Here is a 22,587-nt window from a genome sequence, read left to right on the forward strand (position 1 = left end):
TATCAATTAACTATCAGTTAGTACATAAATTTACTGTAATTAGATAGAAAAGGGAAACTCTGGGTACATGATAATATATTGTTTTGAGAAATTGTGCGTATTAAGCAATGACACATTGCACGCCGATGGAGTCTGGTCAGATACAAAAAAGGGGAGGTTGAGATTTTGACTGGATGAGCGAATCAGGTGAGCTTTTGTGCTCATTGATGTTTTAGCGAAGGTTAACTTTCTGGCAGTTACTGCCAAGTTTAGGTAGACAAAAGCTGACATTAATCTGTTCGGATAAAGGTATACCGATTACATAATTACATAATATATTATTGTGGTGCTCCTCCAGAAAGGAGGCTTATACAGAACAAACATTCAAATCATCGCTTCCTTCCCACACCTAATGCTGTCCCCTTTCCTAACACGAGAAATTTACAGTTGAAGATGTTCATTACATTAAGGATAGCATTTTGTCGTAGTTATTGTACCAGAGCAGTAAAGCAAAACATTACAAAGAAAGACAGTAAAGTAAACAACTGCATACATATTGTTTTCCCATAGCATTTCCTTTTATGATGAATAAATCAAATCAAATATTTTATTTTATTGGATAAAGCACATATGATAAATATGACATTGCATAATCCAAGTGTACAACATGACAAATAATGTAAATAAAACGTAATGCATAACAAGAGAAAGTTAATAACAATGATTATGAAAGGTGATATGAGGTATAAGAATTTTAAACACTTGCGCACACCAAGACAAATTTGTCTTATATATCAAACAACATCTGCAAACACTAAACTTGTCTGCCATTCCATCTAATGTAAGGCTCCTAAGAAATGGGTTGGAGCCATTGTCACTTTGGTATTAATTGGATAAGTCTTACAAATTCAACTATTCACTACAAAATTGACCAATTATATTGACAAGAACTCTTGACAACTCGACTTCAAATGCTGATATTGTAATGTCACAAAATAATTGAGTATTTCTTAATTAACTCCATACTGCAAGCTATTTATATATCTTTGTGGTACATGTATTAATTAACTTTTTAACATATGATCCGTGTGTATTCAAACAATATATATTTGTCTATGTTGTGACATAATATATAACGGATATATATAGTATACTCTTCCCTGGTGTATGTATAAGATTCAAAATATGCACATTGCATTTTATTTTATAGGTAGGTGAAAACAAAAATAAAACTTATCCAGATATATATGTCTCTGACTTACATTTTGTATCTGACTGAAAATTCTAAGCGTAAAAAAGAGAAGTACATTTGTTTTTTGGCCTTTTAAACTTTTTTTATTAGAGCATGATATGGCTAATAAATCTTTTGTATACAAAACTAATATTGAAATTTTTCTGGTGTATAAAATTTGAATCCTGGTACATGTGGCTACGATTAGTGTATTTATAAGTTGTTCTATCAAATACTTAATGATTTGTTTAAGATCTTTTGAACATTTAATTTCATTTATATAGCGGAGACAGATTATAATTGGATTAAAACGATCCACAATTAACAAGGGTTATGTGATAAAATTTGAAAAACAATGGCGGCAATGCAGATAAATGACTATAAGAGTGTTATCACATTCTTGACAAACTGAGTCAGTATCCAGTCAGGGGACTTGAAATCTTTTTAAATTTTTAAATCACTTATTTAAGTAGCAAATTCGAAATTTTGTCACAAATTTTGATTTTGTAGTTTTACAAAAATTTTATACACATAGGTTTAGATAATATCCTATCATTAGTAAAATTGAAAAAAATGAACTTTTTGCTTCTTTTAAGCAGCAAGGTTTATGCCTTTGATGCAATCATTTAGCTGCAAATTCTATTTTAGTTGAAAAAAATGCTATAAAAATGGCTTTACATAATGAACTGATACTTTCTTAACAGATTTTTCCCAGTAGTGGGAGTATTTTTCCTATAAAATTCAAGGTTTCATCTTATAGATTATGTAATAAAATTCTACTGTTGGCGATCAAAATTTCACTGTTCAGGGGTGTTGAAATCAGTAGGGGTTATTAAAATAATGATACTTAAACAAGTGATTTTGATGTCATTATCCTAGATTTAGTACAAGGTTATCACCTGAGATGACCCGGTCATCCTATCAACACAGATGTTGGTTCTGATAATTTTAGCAACATAATTAGTCCCTGGATCATTAGTATTCTATATTTAAAGCTACAATAAAACTAAATCACTTAGTCTAGTGATTAATTTGTACTACTTAAATAGGTGATTATTAAAGAAAGACGACTCTTACTTCCAACCTTTATGGACATAATAATACTTGAATCAGTGATTTAGAAAATCACTCATATAAGTAAGTCCCCTGACTGGTATCTTTCATTTCCCTGAGAAATCAATAGGGATAGGAATTGGCTATTTTTTGGTTTGAGTTCCTGTTTATATAATACATAATAAACAAACCAATGATGCACTAGTCTCGCTGAAATGATTAAGTCTGACATGCAGCCGAAAGCTGACTGCAAGATTTAGGCCATACCTGTTGTTTGTGTAGTGATAAGTGAACACAATAGGTGTCCAGTTTACTTCAAACACTAGCAGTGCACTTAGATCTTCATTGTGAAAAAAACTTATTTTGACAGCATTTGTACTTAGAATATTAATAAATGCACAACTGTACAATCAACTATGTTTTCATAATAACATGTGAATATATATCTTCCAACATAATCAAGTTTGGTGTAGGATATTTTACTGCAAATATTGTTTCCTTTTTTCATCATAGACAACATGAATTAAAAGAAACTGTAAACATGGTCAGAGCTCCAGATAAGAATTCACAAATTGGGGTTTTTACCCACCATTTTTTTATGTAATTGGGTGATAAAGTTTTTAAATTGCATTATCAATTCCAATTCACCCCTCAAGCAAATATCAAATTGGGTTTTTCACCACCAAGCTCCTTAATGTATTGGGTTTTTTCATCAACACAATATTGAATGTTTAGGCATGTTATAATCACATTATATCAACCCCATGCAGATGTTTTTCCATCTTAAATGTGTTTCTTTCTTTGTATATATGCTAGCTGTTTTATTTGGTTTATTCACTGACGAGCAATTGTACGTTTAATTTGTGTCCGATTTTAAACATTCTGCCAGTTTTGTATTTTCTCACAACTTATATAAACTGCAGCTGGTGTCACTAGTTGGACAGTTACTAATTACCTTTCTAGATCCCATATGATCACCCTACAGTTTAGTTGGGGTAGGCGTGGCTAAGTGTTTAGATTTTTATGTAATATATGTGAAATTTAGATGCTGTAAGAAAGTTTTGCCAGTCCTTTCACCTATTTGCCAGATCTACTTTTTAATAAAAATAATAAGTAGTTCACAGATTTAAGATATACCCCAAAACCTTCACCAGGTTTATAGGTTTAATGACGGAGACCACATTCAACTTAAATTCATAGAGTTTAATTTACAAATAATTCTGCAACATCAAATAAATAAATGACAATGTTAAACTGCACTTGCCAATAAGACAACTATCATAAGCATACAGAACAATAAGACCAAAACAAAGAAAGTGTCAAGATGCAATATTGATGTAAAAAACGGATATGTGTATTCACTCATCAACTACAATGAAAAAAATAATATATACACTTAAATTATACTTGAATGTTTTTGATTAATTTAATTTACATAAATCTGGGTTAAGTTGTCCCAGCTGATTAGAACTTTTGGTTTCTGATGCTTTCCAACTACATATATCATGTCATAATTGATTTGGCCTTTCACTTTTTCCAACTGATTTCGTTCTTGACAAAACCCCGTGTTTATCGTTCTAGCAATGTTCTCGTTAAGGTACGCAAACGGGTCTTGTTATCATCATAATAACTTTCCCTAAAGTATCAAAAAGAAGCTGAAAACATGCTTCTTTTCAATATTTTTATCGGATATTTACTTTCGTTTTAATTCATTGTATGTTATGATAAATCCCGAGCAATTCGAAAAAAATATGACAACAAGACAAACACTAATTGGATAAATGCCGAGAAGATCGAAATGTTTTCATAAACACGTGTACCTTTTGAGCAATGGAAAATTCCAACAGGGACCCATTTCGGCTACTTGATGCAGGGCTATATTTTTATAACTAAAGGACATTTCCAATTATAAATATTATAAAAATAGATTTACACGACGACTGTAAACAGATAAGGGTAAATAACACAAACAATAGCGAATAAAAGCGTTAAGAACTCATGGTTTTGGCATATAATTGGGTTTTCCTTTGAATGAATTGGGTTTTTGAACCCTGCAATGGGCAACTGCATGGGGTTTTTAATTATTTGTATTGCGTGATCACGCAAATACGCAGCTAATCTGGAGCTCTGCATGGTATTTAAAAAAAAGGGTGCCAAATTGTCTTGGTCACAAATATCCTGATACTGAACAGGGAAAAATTCTTGGTGTCGAAGTGTTTTGTTACCATGTTAAAGACTGGTAGATACATGTACGAGAACATAACCCTGTGTCCATTGCTCTACCCCTTGTGGAAGTACAAAAAAATGATTTTTGTCTCGCCTTGACGGAGTCAAAAAGCGAGACATAGGTATGCTGTTTCCGGCGACGGCGGTGTCAACAATGTATTAGTTTGTGATTAGGTCTAGTTCATGGAGAACCACTAGTGGTAGGTCAATGATATTTGGTATGCAGTTGTATTAGCATTGGCACATCTCATTACCATGCAGATTATTTGGCCCCGCCCCCTCAGTCAAGGTCTATTGACTTTGAAACTTTTCATAGTTTACATGTATTAGTTTGTGATTAGGTCAATTTATGGGGAACCACTAGTGGTAGGTCAATGATATTTGGTATGCAGTTGTATATGCATTGGTATATCTCATTTCCATGGAGATTATTTGGCTCTGCCCCCTTAGTCATGGTCTATAGACTTTGAAAATTTTGCTAAGTTAACATGTATTTGTTTGTGATTAGGTCAGTTCAAGGGGAACCATTAGTGGTAGGCCAATGTTTAATTGGTGTTCAGTTGTATAAGCATTAGCACATCTCATTTCCATGGAGAATATTTGGCCCCACCCCCTCAGTCATGGTCTATTTACCTTGAAACTTTTGCTTAGTTTACATGTATTAGTTTGTGATTAGATCAGTTTAAGATGAACTGCTAATGTTAAGTCAATGATATTTGGTATGCAAATTTATTGGCATTTGCAAGTATCGTTTCCATGGAGATTATATAGCTCCACCCCTAATCATGATTCATTGACTTTGAAACTTTTACATAGTTTACAAGTTAATGTTTGTGTTTAGGTTTGTTTAAAGGGAACGACTTATAATAAGTCAATGGTATTTGGTATGCAGTTGTATTAGCATTGGCACATCTCATTTCATGGAGATTACTAAACCATGTACCTTCAGTCATGGTTCATCGACTTTGAATATTTGCATAACTTGCATGTTAAAGTATTGCTATTTTAATTTCAACATTTGCATTATCAAAATTACAAAAAGGCGAGACATATCTCTGTGATAACAGTTTATTTTATTACATAAATAATTAATTTGAACCAGCTGACACTGAAGAACTAATTTATTTACCTCGATTTGATTTGAGCACACTCAAAAAAGCTTTGTTTTTGAAAAAAATCGTTTAGTTCAAGAAAAAAAAAAACTAATCGCTATAATGAAATAATTTTGTCAGGTGAGTGACTTAAGACGATCTTTAGTTTAATTAGTAGTAAAATGTTTCATTCATATCTTAAATCTTTAAAACAATGTTTTTTTTGTAGGAATTCAAGAAAAGATTTTTTGATACATTGAGAATTTATGTAAAAGGTGGCTCTGGAGGTCAAGGATACCCCAAATATGGTGGTGTAGGTGGGAAAGGAGGTGATGTTACACTGCGCTGTGTAGGTGGCAGTTCACATCTGGCAAAAGTCAAAGAAAAATATCCTGAGAAGAGGTTTATAGCACAGACTGGTAAAAACAGCGGGTAAAGTGTTATAACAGCCATAAAACATGACATGTCAGAGTAGAACAAATAAAGAAATTAGAAGATGTGGTATGATTGTCAATGAGACAAATCTCCACAAGAGACCAAATGACATAGAAATTAATGCATTAGGTCACCGTATGGCCTTCAACAATGACCAAAACCCATACTGCATAGTCAGCTCTAAAAGGCCCCAAAATGACAAATGTAAAGCAATTCAATATATGTACAAAATAATGAACGAAAAACAAATATGATATACAGCAACAAACAACAACCACTTAATTACAGGCTCCTGACTTGGGACAGGCACATTCAGAATGTGGCGGGAACTAGTTTGACGGCGCCAACCCTCCCCTTAACCTAGGACAGTGATGTAACAGTACAAAAGAACAAACTATAAAGATCAGTGGAAAAGGGCTCAACTCATCAGATTGATAAAAAGCAGAAATACATCTAACAAAAACACAGAGTGGACGTGGCAGGGTACTTATATACATCCCCACAACAAAAAAGACACTAAGTACAGATCTGAGAGTACTCGCAGCTACTGACAGTTCATAGCCAATAATAACTAATAAAAAAATCATGCATCTAAGGCTAAAATTCAATCAGTACACATCCAATATCCAATGGATTTAGTGTAAAGATGTCAATAATAGTCAGAGAAAAACATGACCTTGTGCAATGCCAAGATACAGGTATCTACAGATTATAGAGACATGAGTGTGCATATGTATATAAAAATAATATTTAGTTTGATTTAAATTTACTGATAACAAAATATTTATTGATACCAATAAAAACAATAATTAAAGATCTAATAAAAGTGCTGAATTGGTAACCTTTTAGAATAAGTTTTTTAAAGGATCGATACGCTTACCCGGATTGTATTTAAATTTCAAGGTTCGGTAAACAACATCTCAGTAAAAATTGGGATGTGCTATCCCGTTTGAAATAAGTTTTCTACAGGTTCAACCAAACTTCCAAACCAAATCGTTGTATCTATGAAAGAATTGAGTAAAGGTTTTAAGTAATCTGTGGTAACAAAATCCCTGGCTAAATAATTTACCAGTAATACAAAGATTACGTTCATTGAAATCCAAAATGTCACAACAGACACAGGCATAGCAAATGAGTTGATATATAAACAACGTAAGATGGTGCCAAAGGAAATTAAAATTTGACTATAATTTCTGTAAAAAAAGAGGTAGTAGACATGGTAGTTACTAGAGGGACAATAAAAAAATCACAAAGAAAAATTGACATTACCATGGCAAAAAATGAACAAATTTAGAACAGACAAACAACAATCTATAAAATACCGCATATAAATCTAAAGATTGGTAAAAACAGCAACATACTTCGCAATAGGTAAAAGATATGATACTGTAAAAACTGAATCCCAAATCCATTCTCCTATGCTGTCAGTTCTTAATTTCGAAGATAAATTTCTGTCAGAGAAGATTCTAGATACAGTTAATTAATATATTTGTAACAATCAGCTTCCCCAATTTTCTATTTTTCCTATAAATTAACTCATCAAAGCATTTGTTGATAGTAAACCTCCATGAAAACATGAAGGGGATCCCTTAGGAAATAAGGTACTTTGTAGATGATATAAATATTAAAGGATATATTTTTTTTATAATTCAACTCATTGAAGACTTTAATAAAATGTAATTAGTCAATGTTGGTTTTGGTACAACAAGAAAGTAATGATAAATGCACAGGATGAATAACACTAGCAGCCTGAATATAAGGAATAAATCACCAATTCTGTGGTTTTTGATTTAGAAATTGGCAACATTTTTTAAAAGTCCAGATTCAACCCTATACATTTCAAACCTGTCATACCTGTATTAAGGGGTTCAATGCTGAAAACAAATAATACTATAAAGTTGAGATTCTGTTTGAAGTTTGATATTATTTTATGAACCAATTCATTGTGCACAGTACACTCTTCTACATGTATGTACCCTTGTTATTCCATTCATTGGATTATAAAGCTTGACATAATAAAAAGACAGTTGTCGAAGATCATTTGTTGACTTCCAGATGTTTTTTGTTGTTGTTGGCTTGCTGTCTCATATACATACACCCACACCTTTATTCATATTCCAAACATAATTATATTACAAAATTTCATACAAAGTGCTTTTAACATGTTTTTATGCATATTTAGCTTACCTGGCCCAAAAGGGCCAAGTGAGCTTTTCTCATCACTTGCCGTCCGTTGTCGTCGTCCGTTAACTTTTACAAAAATCTTCTCTTCTGAAACTACTATGCCAAATAAAACCAAACTTGGCCTAAATCATCCTTAGGGTATCTAGTTTAAAAATTGTATCCGATGACCCTGCCTATCAAACAAGATGGCCACCATGGTTAAAAATAGAACATGGTGGTAAAATGCAGATTTGGCTTATATCTCTGAAACTAAAGCTTTTAGAGCGAATCTGACATGGGGTAAAAAATGTTTATTAGGTCAAGATCTATCTGGCTCTAAATATTTAGACGCATCAGACAACCCGTCTGCAAATTATAATATTCAAGATAACCAAAAACTTTCCTTAAAATTACCAATTCAGACAGGGGCAGCAACCCGCTGCCCCTGTCTGAATTGGTAATTTTAAGGAAAGTTTTTGGTTATCTTGAATATTATAATAGATAGAGATAAACTGTAAACAGCAAAAATGCTCAGCAAAGTAAGCTCTACAAATAAGTCAGCATGATCTAGATTGTCAATTTACCCCTTCAGGAGTTATTGCCGTTTAAAGTCAATTTTTCACAATTTTTCGTAAATTTTTGTAATCTTTTACAAAAATCTTCTCCACTTAATCTACTGGGCCAAATAGAATTAAACTAAGCCACAATTTTCAATAGGGTATCTTGATTGAAAAATGTATCCGATGACCCTGTCATCCAACCAACATGGCCGCCATAGCTAAAAATAGAACATAGGGGTTTTCTATAGAAGTCTATGGGAAAATTGTAAAAAAACAATTTCAAATGGTCACAACTTGAAAACTAATTTAAATAATGATAAGGGGTCTTCAGTAACTATTGTAAGACTACAATGGGATGACCTGCTTAAAACTACTTGGCTGAATTAAACCAAACTTAGCCTCAATCATTATTAGGGTATCTAATACTATCTATTATAATTTTAACCTTATTATACCCCATAGAAAAAAAGTTGCGAAGGGTATTATGTTTTTGACCCGTCTGTCTGTCTGTCTGTCTGTCTGTCTGTCTGTCTGTCAGTCAGTCCTGTTCTTGTCATAGGAACTCCTCTGAAACCACAACAGAATTTCATTAAACTTTGTAAATTATAAGGGCATACTATGTAGATGTGCATATCGACAGGAAATTATTTTTCAATTTATTTTCTAGGAGTTATGCCCCTTTGAACTTATTGGCCTCAATATACTATTGCAACAGTTTGTCATCGCAACTCCTCAGAAACCACACTACAGAATTTCATAAAACTTTGTAGATAATAAGGACATACTATGTAGATGTGCATATCGACAGGAAATTATGATTCAATTTTTTTTCTAGGAGTTATGCCCTTTGAACTTTGTGGCCTCAATATAATACTGCAACAGTTTGTCATCGCAACTCCTCTGAAACCACACAACAACATTTCATGAAACTTTGTATATAATAAGGACATACTATGTAGATGTGGATATCGACAGGAAATTATGATTCAATTTTTTTTCTAGGAGTTATGCCCCTTTGAACTTATTGGCCTCAATATACCACTGCAACAGTTTGTCATCGCAACTCCTCTGAAACCACACAACAACATTTCATGAAACTTTGTATATAATAATGACATACTATGTAGATGTGCATATCGATAGGAAATTATGATTCAATTTTTTTTCTAGGAGTTATGCCCCTTTGAACTTATTGGCCACAATATACTACTGCAACAGTTTGTCATCAAACTCCTCTGAAACCACACAACAGAATTTCATGAAACTTTGTAGTTAATGAGGACATAATATGTAAATGTGCATATCCACAAGAAAATTTTTATCAGTTGACTTTTGTAGAGTTATGAGTCCTTGAACTTATGAATCTGGTGAGATTTTGTTTGTCCAGTGACAATGTGGGGGCATGGGGTGTGCTCACAAAGGTTCTTTAATTTTACATGATTTCCAAAACCAAAGTAGATACAGGTGAGCGACACAGGCTTTTGAGAGCCTCTAGTTTTATTTTCAGTAAACGCCATTTGTTAGGGGACAATGGCGAAAATCTGACTGTAGAGGTGCCTGCAGGGATAATAGTTAGAAGCGATGAAGGTAGAGAGCTAGGTAAATAACTTTTAGAATATGCTCATAAGGCTAAGAGTGTTCACAGGGAAATATAAGAAAAACAAAATTTACCACTTCAACATTTAACAGAACATAGAAATGAGTAGTTGTATAAAACCAGAGAATAGGTGTCACATTTTTGACATAAAAAGATTTTTTCAAGAGAATATATAAGTTTTTCTGATCATTAGCAATCTCACTAACCTTATAGCAGTAAATAATTCCAAAATTAATTATTCATCACCATAAGATTTTGTTTAGGTGTAAGAACAAAGTTGATTTGTATAAATGTTCATGTAAGTTGATTTGTATAAATGTTCATGTAAGTTGATTTGTATAAATGTTCATGTAAGTTGATTTGTATAAATGTTCATGTAAGTTGATTTGTATAAATGTTCATGTAAGTTGATTTGTATAAATGTTCATGTAAGTTGATTTGTATAAATGTTCATGTAAGTTGATTTGTGTAAATACAATTTTAAGTATTATTATTACATTGAAATTTGTGAAAATTTTGAAAAATGGAAGGAAATTTTGTTTAAAGGATTAGGACCTTATCCAGTCTAAAGCAAGCTAAAACATTTGTAAAAGGTATTTAAAAAAAACAATTTTCCAACAATTTTAAGATGGAATATTTGTTTTTCTTTTCTGTTGATTTATTTCAATCATCACATTTCTCTTTGAAGTTTATTAATGTATTTCAGATTATGTAATTTAATTTCTTATGTACAATGCATATATATGGTCTATTCATGGGTTCATATCATTTGTCAATTTAATGTCAAAGGAAATGGTGAAATGTGAGAACAACTGATACAGTATAAATAACATATTGGCCATATCTTTTGATTGATTTTAGGTTCCAAGTGATACTTTGCACATATACTAAAACAACCAAAGGGTGTTTCATGACCTTAGTCTAAGTTCATATGAAGTTTTTTTTCTGGGTCGCTCATGCTTAATTTTGTTGTAATCATGTCAGAGAATAAACAGGAAATATGTCAAAGAGACAAAAACCCGACCAAAAAGTCAGAAAACGCTCAAGGCTGCCAATAGGTCTTATACGCAGCCAAAAAATCCAGCACCCAGAGTTGGACACTACACTAAACTCAGAAACATAAAAATAAACCAGAATTAAAAATGAGAAGTATACATTCTCTGTGTTTTCCACAAGTGAAGTCTCTCTTTTTGATTATTTATATTTTTTTTTTTATTTCCAGCTGATTTGAATAAAGAAGGACAGGAGTTTGTAGTTGCTAAGGGTGGTATTGGTGGTCACCCTGGTAACAACTTTCTTGGTAAATCAGGAGAGCGTAAAAGTGTAACACTTGTGCTGAAACTTATAGCTGATATAGGACTTGTTGGGTAATTGTTACTGTAATTTTTTTTTATTGAATTTAAACATTGCATTCCAATACAACTAGTTATACATAGCCTTTAATAACACAGCTTTCAAACTTTAACTTTATTAATGACATTGAAAATTAGAGGGAGAGCTTGTTGTCACTTCATGATAAAGATTTATAGGTACCTGAACTGGCATAGTTAAATAATTTTTTTCACTGTCATAATTCAATGTTGAAAAGCTCTCAGGTTCGAACCAAACAATTTGGTTAAGACTATTATAGTTCAACCAATCAAGTGTCCAAATGTTGTCAAGATTAATTTGGTAGATTCAATACCTTGGCTTCCCCCAAAATAATTGAGCTAGGCAGACATTTTTTTCCAAGCCCTTTTTTAATCTATTTAGACTGCAACAAAAGGCAGTAAAGAGTAAAATTGATGTGCGTAGCACCCATTAGTCTTCTAGGAAGAGCTATCGTGAACCCACTACCAGTAAACAAACCTTGAATATTCTTTTAAAACTTATGATACAAACATGACATGTTTAATTGCTGTCTCATTGCTTATGCCCACATATTGTTCATTCATGTACACAGAATAAAATAACATGAGTGATTTTTTTTTATCTTTTCAGCTTTCCAAATGCTGGGAAATCAACATTTTTGTCGGCAATTTCAAGAGCTAATCCCAAAGTAGCTAGTTATCCCTGTAAGTAAATAGTTAATAGCTCTTACAAAGATTCCACATTTAGATTAAAAGTATCATCAAAACCACTGTAAAATATTCAGTTTTGTTTTTAGTGTAAGAATTTCATTTCTAAAAACTAAAATTCTTGATATACACTGTGTTTTCAAAGAAGTCTTGATGATGTGCGTGTAGTTTCATAGATACTTACACTAATTGATGCAGAACAAGATATCTACCTCCGAATAGGGATTGAATTCAGTCCAAATGATGTGTAGTTGAATTAGGACTGAAGATTTCTCACACAAGTAGTTGATGTTGATTATTCAAAATTATTTTAAGTGAACATACAAACAAATTCTTATTCCTTTTCTTTCCTTGATGATTATCAACTTTGCATTTAGTTTTTATAAAATAAAGGAAATCATTTACTCATTATTTTGCCTCTTGTCCTAAAATGTTATGAATAATTATATGATTACTGAAAAAAATTCACAAATTACTGACATCTCAATTATTTTTACTGTCAGATTGCACCCAAAAAAAAGGGGTTGACATCTATGTTATTGAAAAAAGTCAGGCAAATGCATTGAATCAATTCATCAATTTAAATTACTTAGATTTACTGAATTTATTTTTTTCTACAAAGAAAAGCAATGAATATCTATAAACAAGATATATTTCCTTTATGAATTTCAATTGATATATAGTTATATCTTTTTCTTTTTTTGTTTATTCTTTGAATTTTCTACAGTACAACATATTTACACGAACAGTTACCTGACTAGTGGAAAAAAGTATAATTATGTGCACCTATAAAAGGCATATTATACAACATTGGATTTGTCCTTTAAAAAAAAATCTAAGAAGTAGGGTCAAAATGACAAAATAGCAATTTGGTAAAAACCAAACATTGTAGTGGCATGAGGGAACAAGCACTTCTCTTTAAAGTCACACTTTTACCCTGTCAGATTAAAAAGAGAAGTCAATTTACCTATGATTCTGAAATAGTGTGCGCCATAACAACATGTATCATAAAAAATGCATTAGAGCTTGTTATTTGGTGTGGACATTTGTATAGTGATAAAAACTTTGAGAACCTCTTAGATTTCTATTTCAGTTAGATTGTGTCACTGTTTTATTCATGTGTATCCAACATATCCTTTTGTTCATATCAAAGATTTTGCAGTTTCTCAAAAATTATGTAAATGAGATATCTATTTGTCTGGCAATAAAAATTTATAGCATACAGTTTGTATATATATATATTTTACAAGAATTTTTCTTTTCAGTTACAACATTAAAACCACAGATTGGTACAATGGTATATAATGATCATAGACAGGTATTGTTTCAAAACTTTTTAAACATAATTTAAAAGATGTCAGTGTTCTCCAATACCAATTACAGCTATCTCTTGAGTCAGTTTTATAAATTAGATTGTTCTGGAAAATAAGACTTTAGGGTCAACTGGATATAATTAATGGGGATGTATAAGTGTTTTACAGGGATCTGACCTAAATTATACTGCAAAATAGTTTTTTTTAAGAGTATGTAGTCTTATGCGGTCTTATTGACCTTTACGACAAATCTACTTTTGTGATAATGATAATGGACGGCTGCTTAATGTCCAGCGTCAAATTAATATGCATATTCAGGACGAGAACATGTTAATGTAATATCAATATAAATCCTGCTTTGTACTAGACCTACATGCTGAGCCAGATTTTTAACATGCTAGTTCACAAGGTAACAGTCTGCAGGAAGACACACTACCTAACCCGGACATGTTATTCTGACTCCAAGCCGGCCAGTCTTTGCTCTTGCTCCTTAATGCAGCATGCTTAGCGAAGAAGCAGCAAATACATATTTTAAAGCCTTTGGTTTGACCTGGCCGGGGTTTGAACCCACAACCTCCCACACTAGAGGCAAACACTCTACCACAAGACCACCGAGGTGGTTACTGTAAATTCAGAAATTATTGCGAGGTTTTTATTAATGCGAATAATGCAACTGGGTGAGTATCGCAATAATAAGAACTCACATTTTGATATCTGATACATATATCTGTATGCAGATTTTCCTGAAATCGCTATAATTAAACTCGTATTTATGTCCTTTTCTTAACAATCGCAATAATAAATGCACCCAATAATTTCTGAATTTACAGTAATCTTTTGTTATATGACTGGTTATTAAATCCTACTCATATCCTTGCATTTATGTGTTAACCTGAATAGCAATTGCAAACCTTCAGCCTTCACCATAACCTGAGACAGTAGTGTAACATTACATTATAAAAAGACACACTATAAAATATCAATTGCAATGGCTTAACTTGATCAAAAAGACATTTAAACAAAAACAAGTAAACATACACTGAACGAATAAGTATCTATGACACAACATAAATACAATATTAAAACGTAGGTGCCTATATAACATAGACGTTACAGGTAGTAATAAAAAAGATGTAGGAAGAGTGAATAACACAACTCTTACCTGGGACAAAAAGGTGTTAAATAAAACAATGTACACAGGTAAATTTAAATATAATAATTTTGTTGTTAGGAGTACGGAAGTAAACATTTCTACAAAATTAATGAACTTGTTGTACAGAAGTGAAAATTTATCGTCATACTAAATATTTATCAAAGGTGGTACATATTAAAAATATGTGTATACATTGAATTTATATGATCTGGCATTAAACCTTATATATGGTATCATAACTTACTTTGCTTTGGAGCAGTTTTAAAATTTTTGGATCCAAAAGTTGAGTAGAAATCTCAGAATTATAAAAGAAAATCTGGTTATTTTGATGAAATTATTGATATTTAGGTTAAATAAGAACAAAATCATTCTAGTTATTAGTTTGTTTTTCTTTCTTTAGATAACAGTTGCAGATTTACCTGGCCTTATTGAGGGAGCCCATGTAAATTATGGACTTGGACATAAGTTTTTACGTCATATAGAAAGAACTAAGTTATTATTATTTATGGTAGATCTGTTTGGATTCCAGTTGAAACCTCATACTACCCTCCACAGAACAGCATTTGAAACAATCATATTACTCAATAAGGTAAATTTGTTCATAACTGTAAGTCACTACAAGATTGCATGGTTCAAGTTACACTGACATTCGGTCAATGATAGGAAATGATGCAGGCCTCGACAATAACGCTTGTCCGATTGTCCGGTACCAGAGGAAAAAAATGTCGGACAGGTAAAAGCTAGATCAAGCTTGTCCGACGGGACAAGTAAAATTATTCTGCAGAAAATAAATTTAATCCAACTTTGATGAACAAAGTAATTATAAACAAAAAACAAGAAAAGAAGATAAAAACAAGTATTAATTTGACATGTTTACTTGCAAACCGATAATTTTAAACTGGTTTTTTGTCAGGTACTTTTTAATAGGTAAAAGGCATACTATTCTCGGAAACCAGTTTTACTGATCCGAATCAGCGATGCGCTTTGTAGAAAAGGTAACTTTACAAGACAGTTCTTCACCAGCTCAGAAATGATTCGGCTCCTAAGTTTAATTGACAGTTTGGCACCGTAGGAGACATATTTAATAGACATGATTAATAGACAGTTTGGCAACGCAGGAGACATTTCGGGACCAAGACAAATCAGTACCTCGTTTTCCTACCTTATTCTGTTGCTTTATAATAAATACCATACCGGTAATTTTTTTAACAAAAATATTTTTTAAATTAAAATGAAGAAATTATTTACCATAAAATTCACAAAATCATATTTGATCATATGTAGAAAGAAACAATACTTGCAATACGGTGACCTATAGATGTTAATTTCTGTGTCATTTGGTCTCTTGCAGAGAGCTGTCTCATTGGCAATCATACATCATCTTCTTTTTTTTATTGATTGCATTTGAATAATCTTTTTTCAACTTAAACAACCAGGATACAAATCCAATGAGTGTACATTGACAGGCCTATCAGACGGTGCCTCATGTGCAGAGTCTGATGAGACTTTGGCATTGATGAAAACTAGAACCTAAGCCCTGTGACATGACTAGATTCAGTTGTTCTCGACTCATATTTTTGAAAAGTATTTCAAAAGATATAAATCAAATTCTGTTCTATTGTTTTAATTCATTTTGTTAATTGGATCAACTTATAAGGCAAAAAAGGTTATTATTAAGATTTGTTTTCGACAAGTTACAATTTCATTCGGACAAGTAAGTTTTGGGTTGTACTTGTCCTACTGGACAAGTTGGAAAAAAAGTTATTGTAGAGGCCTGTGATGACATCCAATTTTCTTTGAGTTATGGACAGTTAAACAAAAAATAGCATTTTACAGTTTTTCAGAGTTAACATGTTTAACAAATTTCAAAAATTAGATTAGCAGGAGGAGTGGAAAAGGGCTTAGAAATTAGGAGATATTGTGTCTTGTCAAAAGAATCACAGGTCTGAATTTGATAGACTTCATAGGTTAGAGATCATTTGATATTACTATAAATTGTTATCTCTTTTAGTGCATTGTTGTACACATTCCAGTAACTCAAGATGTAGAACAGCTATAGATGGGATTTGTGTTGATATATTTGTTATATTCAGATATTTCAAGTGAGTGTTGTTAAAATGTTCAATCCTCATATCTGGTTTCCAATATACTGGTATATGTTTTATTTTTTAGGAGTTAGAGCTTTACAAAGAGGAGTTGTTGGACAAACCAGCTGTTTTAGCTCTAAACAAGATTGACTGTGATCCAGAAGGCAAAGCTGCTGAGGAAGTTTTACAGAAAATCAAAAATCTACCTGGTATGCTTAAACTGTCAGCATGGTCTCTGTTACAAATAATTGTTTTATTCTTACAGAAGATAATTCTTTTACTGCTGAGTTCTTGATTACATTCAACAGGAACAAATAATACACACACTTAATTAGTATTTAAAAAGATACCTGTAGATATTCATATGTTATATTCTGACTTTAAAAAAAACAACCATGATTTTTAGCTAAGTAAGAAGGACAAAGTCAAACTTGGCTTATCATAAATTGTTGGTTGTCCATGTTTATTCACACAGCCATTGATGTTGTGGCTTATCCATTATTGAATATCATACAGGAAAAATTATGTTTTCAACTTTGTTAATCAGTGGAAAGTCTAGTGACAATATCAACTCTGTAAACACAGAAATGGTGGTTGTTTCAATGTTTGTCTTGTTGTAGTAAGGACACTATTAATTATAAATTTACAAGAAAATGTTCTGGTAAAATTAAATTGAAATGAAAACAACATTTTCATATATTGTTATCATAGTCTCCTAAAATAGCAAACGACGAGTATAGCAGGCTATAGGAGCTTTGTTTAAAATTGGTTTAAAATGTTGCTATACGAATAGATTATTGGTGTACCTTCTTCAATTTATTTTTCTACTGGCTGTATACCTCTCTGGGACACACCAATTATCCATATATATATATATATATATATATGCAGCTAGATCAGAGGAGTTCAGGGAATAAATTCCAATGGAATCAATTGATATTTAACAAAGATTAACACTTTTGAAGTTAAGTTACTAACCAAACTCAAATGGACCTTATCCCAATGTAAACATTGAATGTGAATAGATCGAGAAGACTGCAAATACATGTACAGAAATCGAGACGAATAAAATTGTATAAAAAAATAGTAAAAATCTTTTAAAGGGTAACCTTCTTTATAAAAATATTTATCTTTAATTTTCTAACCTGCACAGACATAAGTTTTAAATTGTTACATTCTTAAAAAGACAATATTTCTATATTAAAAGTTCACATGACGAGAACAGGCTGGTGTACTCAAAAACATAAGATGTGAAAAATAGGTATATTTTGGGAAATTGTAATGATCTAAGGAACTATGTGGAACACTCTTTAAAATTTTGAAATGAAAGATCTTTAGATTTTGTATGTACATGATTTTTTTCCATTTTTAGCTCACCTGGCCCGAAGGGCCAAGTGAGCCTATCTCATCACTTGGCGTCCGTCGTCCGTCATCGTCGGCGTCTCCGTCGTCGTTAGCTTTTTACAAAAATCTTCTCCTCTGAAACCACTGGGCCAAATTTAACCAAACTTGGCCACAATCATCATTAGGGTATCTAGTTTAAATAATATGTCCAATGACCCCGCCAACCAACCAAGATGGCCGCCATGGTTAAAAATAGAACATAGGGGTAAAATGTAGATTTTGGCTTATATCTCTGAAACCAAAGCATTTAGAGTAAATCTGACATGGGGAAAACTGATTATCAGGTCAAGATCTATCTGCCCTGAAATTTTCAGACAAATCTGACAACCTGTTGTTGGGTTGCTGCCCCTGAATTGGTAATTTTAAGGAAATTTTGCAGTTTTTGGTTATTATCTTGAATATTATTATAGATAGAGATAAACTGTAAACAGCAATAATGTTCAGCAAAGTAAGATCTACAAATAAGTTATGTGACCAAAATTGTCAGTCGACCCCTTTAGGAGTTATTGCCCTTAATAATCAATTTTTAACAATTTTTTGTAAATTTTTGTAATCTTTTACAAAAATCTTCTTCTCTGAAACTAATGAGACAAATTTAACCATACTTGGCCGTAATCATTATTAGGGTATCTAGTTTAAAAAATTTGTCCGATGACCCCGCCTTCCAACCATCATGGCCGACTTGGTTAAAAATAGAACATAGGGGTAAAATGCAGTTTTTGGTTTATATCTCTGAAACTAAAGCATTTAGAGCAAAACAGGTGGCAAAAATGTTCATCAGATTTAGATTTATCTGCCCTGAAATTTTCAGACGAATCCGACAACCCGTTGTTGGGTTGCTGCCCCTGAGTTAGTAATTTTACAAAAATTTTGCAGTTTTTTGTTATTATCTTAGATATCATTATAATATCTAATATCTAACACTATTAATTATGATTTTAACCTTATTTTACATGATTTCCAAAGCATCAGTAAATACAGGTGAGCGACACAGGCTCTTGAGAGCCTCTAGTTTTTTTTGTTATGAATATGCAGCAAAGATGAAAATTTTAAATTTCAGTTTCACTAACTTCTATTGCAATTATCTCTGTATACTGAAAATTCGGAAATTATTGCGTTCATTTATTATTGCGATTTTGGAAGGATGGACAAGAATGCGAGATTTATTATTGCGATTTTGGGAAAATCTGCATACAGATATATGTTCCAGGTATCAGAATGCGAGTTCTTATTATTGCGATACTCACCCATTTGCATTATTTTCATTAACAAAAACCTCGCAATAATTTCTGAATTTACAGTATAATGAACATATAACATTGTGTCTTTGCATGTATATTTCTAATAACAGAATTAAACAAATAGTCTATTTCAAATGTACTATTGTTGTTTAGAAATAGATTTTGCTCAGTATTGTCACCAGCATTGTGAGTCCCCAAACCGACGAAGTGGAAGGGGACTTTAGGTTTGCACTCTGTCCGTCTGTCTGTCTGTCCATCTGTCTGTCTGTCCATCTGTCATTCCGGCAAATCAGTTTTCCAGACTTTTTTTCTTCGTGCTTAAAGATATTCATTTGATATTTGGTTAATTGATTTATCATGACAAGTTACAGGTCAAGTTCAATTTTTACGATTTTAGCTTTTCTCTTTGTTCAGTTAAAGCCCTTTCCCTAGAATTAAATTTTTCATGAAATACTTTTTAATTAGTAGATTTCTGTTCAAAGGAAAATAACTCATTTCTTAAAAGACTTTTAAAATACAAAATGACATTTTGGAATTTTTTCCTTTTCTTTGGTAAATTGTTTTAAGAATTTAGTGGTAAGTTTGTTTGTCATTCTCTAAGATATTGATTTGATAATTAGTATATAGTTTTATCATGACAAGTTACAGATCAAGTTGGAATTTTGTTCCAGTCTGATAATTTTGTGCAGAGTTATGGTCTTTGGACATAGAAAATTCACTTAAATAATCAGTTTTCAACAGTTTTTTTCGTCATGCTTGAAGATTTTGACTTGATATTTTTATGTAGTTTACACCATGACATGTTATAGATCAAGTTAGAATTTTGTTCCATTACAATGAATGTGTAACCGGTAGGGGACTATGTATTGCCATGCAATACTCACAGAATGCTTGTTTTACTATTAATTTTCTTGACTTTTTTATTAGAAGAACGAATTTTCTATGTTCTTGGTCATTGGTTTAGTTACTGTAATGCATCAACTGTAATAAAGTATCTGATATTTCATACTTTTGTTTCAGTAAGTAAAATAATTCAGGTCTAGCACTAATCTGCAGGAGAAAATAATAAACAATTTATTAACATATTCTTCCTTTTTATCCAATACAACTATTATATAAAATAAGCAGGTGATATGATTGCCAATGAGACAACTATCCTATAGAGTCCAAATGAAGTGGATTAAAACAATTATAGGTCACTTTACGTCCTTCAGCAATGAGCAAAACCCATACCATATAGTCTGATATAAAAGGCCTGAACATGACAAAATGTGGAACAATTCAAACCAGAAAACCAACATTTTGATTATGACAAAACAATAAACTAAAAACAAACATGACAGACAGCAACCAACAATAACTACTGAATTACAGGCTAATAACTGTTATGTTTCTATAATATTTATTTTGTTTTGGTGTAAGAAAGTTTTGATACACCACAATGTTTTTGTGCTTTTTCAGATTCATTATCAGAGATTCCAGAGGAATTAAGACCACAAAGACTTGTTAAATTTGATGAAATATTTGTGATATCTGCAAAAGACCAAAAGGGAACTGATAATATGAAATTAAAATTACGTCAATTACTAGATGTTTATGCTGATCAAAGAAATACTGAGTTAATGCTTCAAATGAAAGAGACAGCACATATAATTGAAAAATCTAAAGAACATAGTAAATGGAAACTTGTGTAGATTCAAATGAAATTGTTTATTTTTAAAATAGTGCTTAGAATTATTTTCTTTTTAAAGTTTTGATAACTGATCAGTGTGATCAATGTCCAATTCAAATTTGATTATTAACACATCCTTGTTTACATTGAACCATTGTTGTCATGAAATCCTGAGTTTAAATCTTATCATACGTCTTGATCAGGAATACCTGGCCTTCAAGCGAAGATATTAGAGTATATTTTACAACCAGTCTCGAGACAGGTTAGAGCTTGTAATACAGTGTTTTTACTTTGAATTTGTCAATCCTTTGCCTTGGGTTGGTAAACCTCTAATTCACCTGGCCCAGAGGACCAGTGTAAGCTTTTCTTGTTACTTTGCATATATTTTCCCTTCTAAACTTATTATAAATCTTTTCCTCTCTAAGCAGTGGACTAATAACAACCAATCTTGATTTTCATAATTCTTAGAGTTTTTTTATTTTTAAATGAAGGGAGTTTATTATAAGTTATCTATGTTCATATCCGTAGATATGGATATTTTAACACCCTGAAGTATCCCAGTACACCATGAGGCGACATATTTTTAACGGTGTGTAGGGTACTACCTGTGGTAGAACCTTACAGGTAGTCAAATATAAGACGTTTTCAATCCACAGACAGAGAAACTGGAATAAGTCAAATTTGGCGCTCAATGTTACGAGCGTTACATAATAGACGGTGTGACGTCAACGTGGGTCGTTTGCATAGCTAGACCAGTAGTCCCATTCATTCATAATGTGGCAGCCAAGTGATGCATTTACTAAAATGAATGCAAATGATCGGCATAATAGGATAAAATCGTTAATGGATTACATATCTAATTACAGACATCATGGATAAACTACAGAATTAAATTTTTCACTAGGAACAACCATGGAACTAAGGAAAACGCATGTGAAGTTCCCTGGGGTAAAGGGGTAGCAACAAAGGGTATATGGGTTAGCAACACCCTGGGCTATGGGTTTTTTAATGACGTGCACTAACCAATCAAAATCCTAGAAATATTCTAAATTATATCCCAGTTTTTCGTCAACTTGTGAGTTTTGAATATCCCATTGGTTCTTCTGCCTCTTTGAAGATGTGAAAATAATTTGTAATGTTGAAAAGGGGAAAGGAAACATAATCAAAGAGCTTCTGGGGGAAAGGAAGTTATTCTTTTCAGTAAATTTCCAAATTGAATAATCCATGTGCTACCCATGATAAGACCCATTTTGTCTTTTTTTGTTTGTTTGAAAAAGATATTGTTTCTACTACATTTATAAAGCCACTGATCATCAACATTATAC

At 32.0% G+C, this 22,587-nt stretch overlaps 1 protein-coding gene across 1 annotated transcript; it reads left to right on the plus strand.

The window, feature by feature from the left end:
- The first annotated feature begins 379 nt into the window (after nucleotides 1–379).
- Nucleotides 380–21,448, plus strand: LOC127707869 (GTP-binding protein 10-like). The gene is made up of 9 exons (XM_052212615.1): nucleotides 380–516; nucleotides 5,810–6,012; nucleotides 10,246–10,337; nucleotides 11,558–11,702; nucleotides 12,316–12,389; nucleotides 13,658–13,710; nucleotides 15,259–15,447; nucleotides 17,031–17,154; nucleotides 21,052–21,448. Exons 1-9 carry the CDS (start codon nucleotides 433–435, stop codon nucleotides 21,282–21,284), a joined length of 1,197 nt encoding a protein of 398 aa, XP_052068575.1. The 5' UTR covers nucleotides 380–432; the 3' UTR covers nucleotides 21,285–21,448.
- Nucleotides 21,449–22,587: the final 1,139 nt, after the last annotated feature.

Source organism: Mytilus californianus, unplaced genomic scaffold, assembly GCF_021869535.1.
Source record: "Mytilus californianus isolate M0D057914Y unplaced genomic scaffold, xbMytCali1.0.p SCAF_7, whole genome shotgun sequence".
Classification (NCBI taxonomy): Eukaryota; Metazoa; Mollusca; class Bivalvia; order Mytilida; family Mytilidae; genus Mytilus; species Mytilus californianus.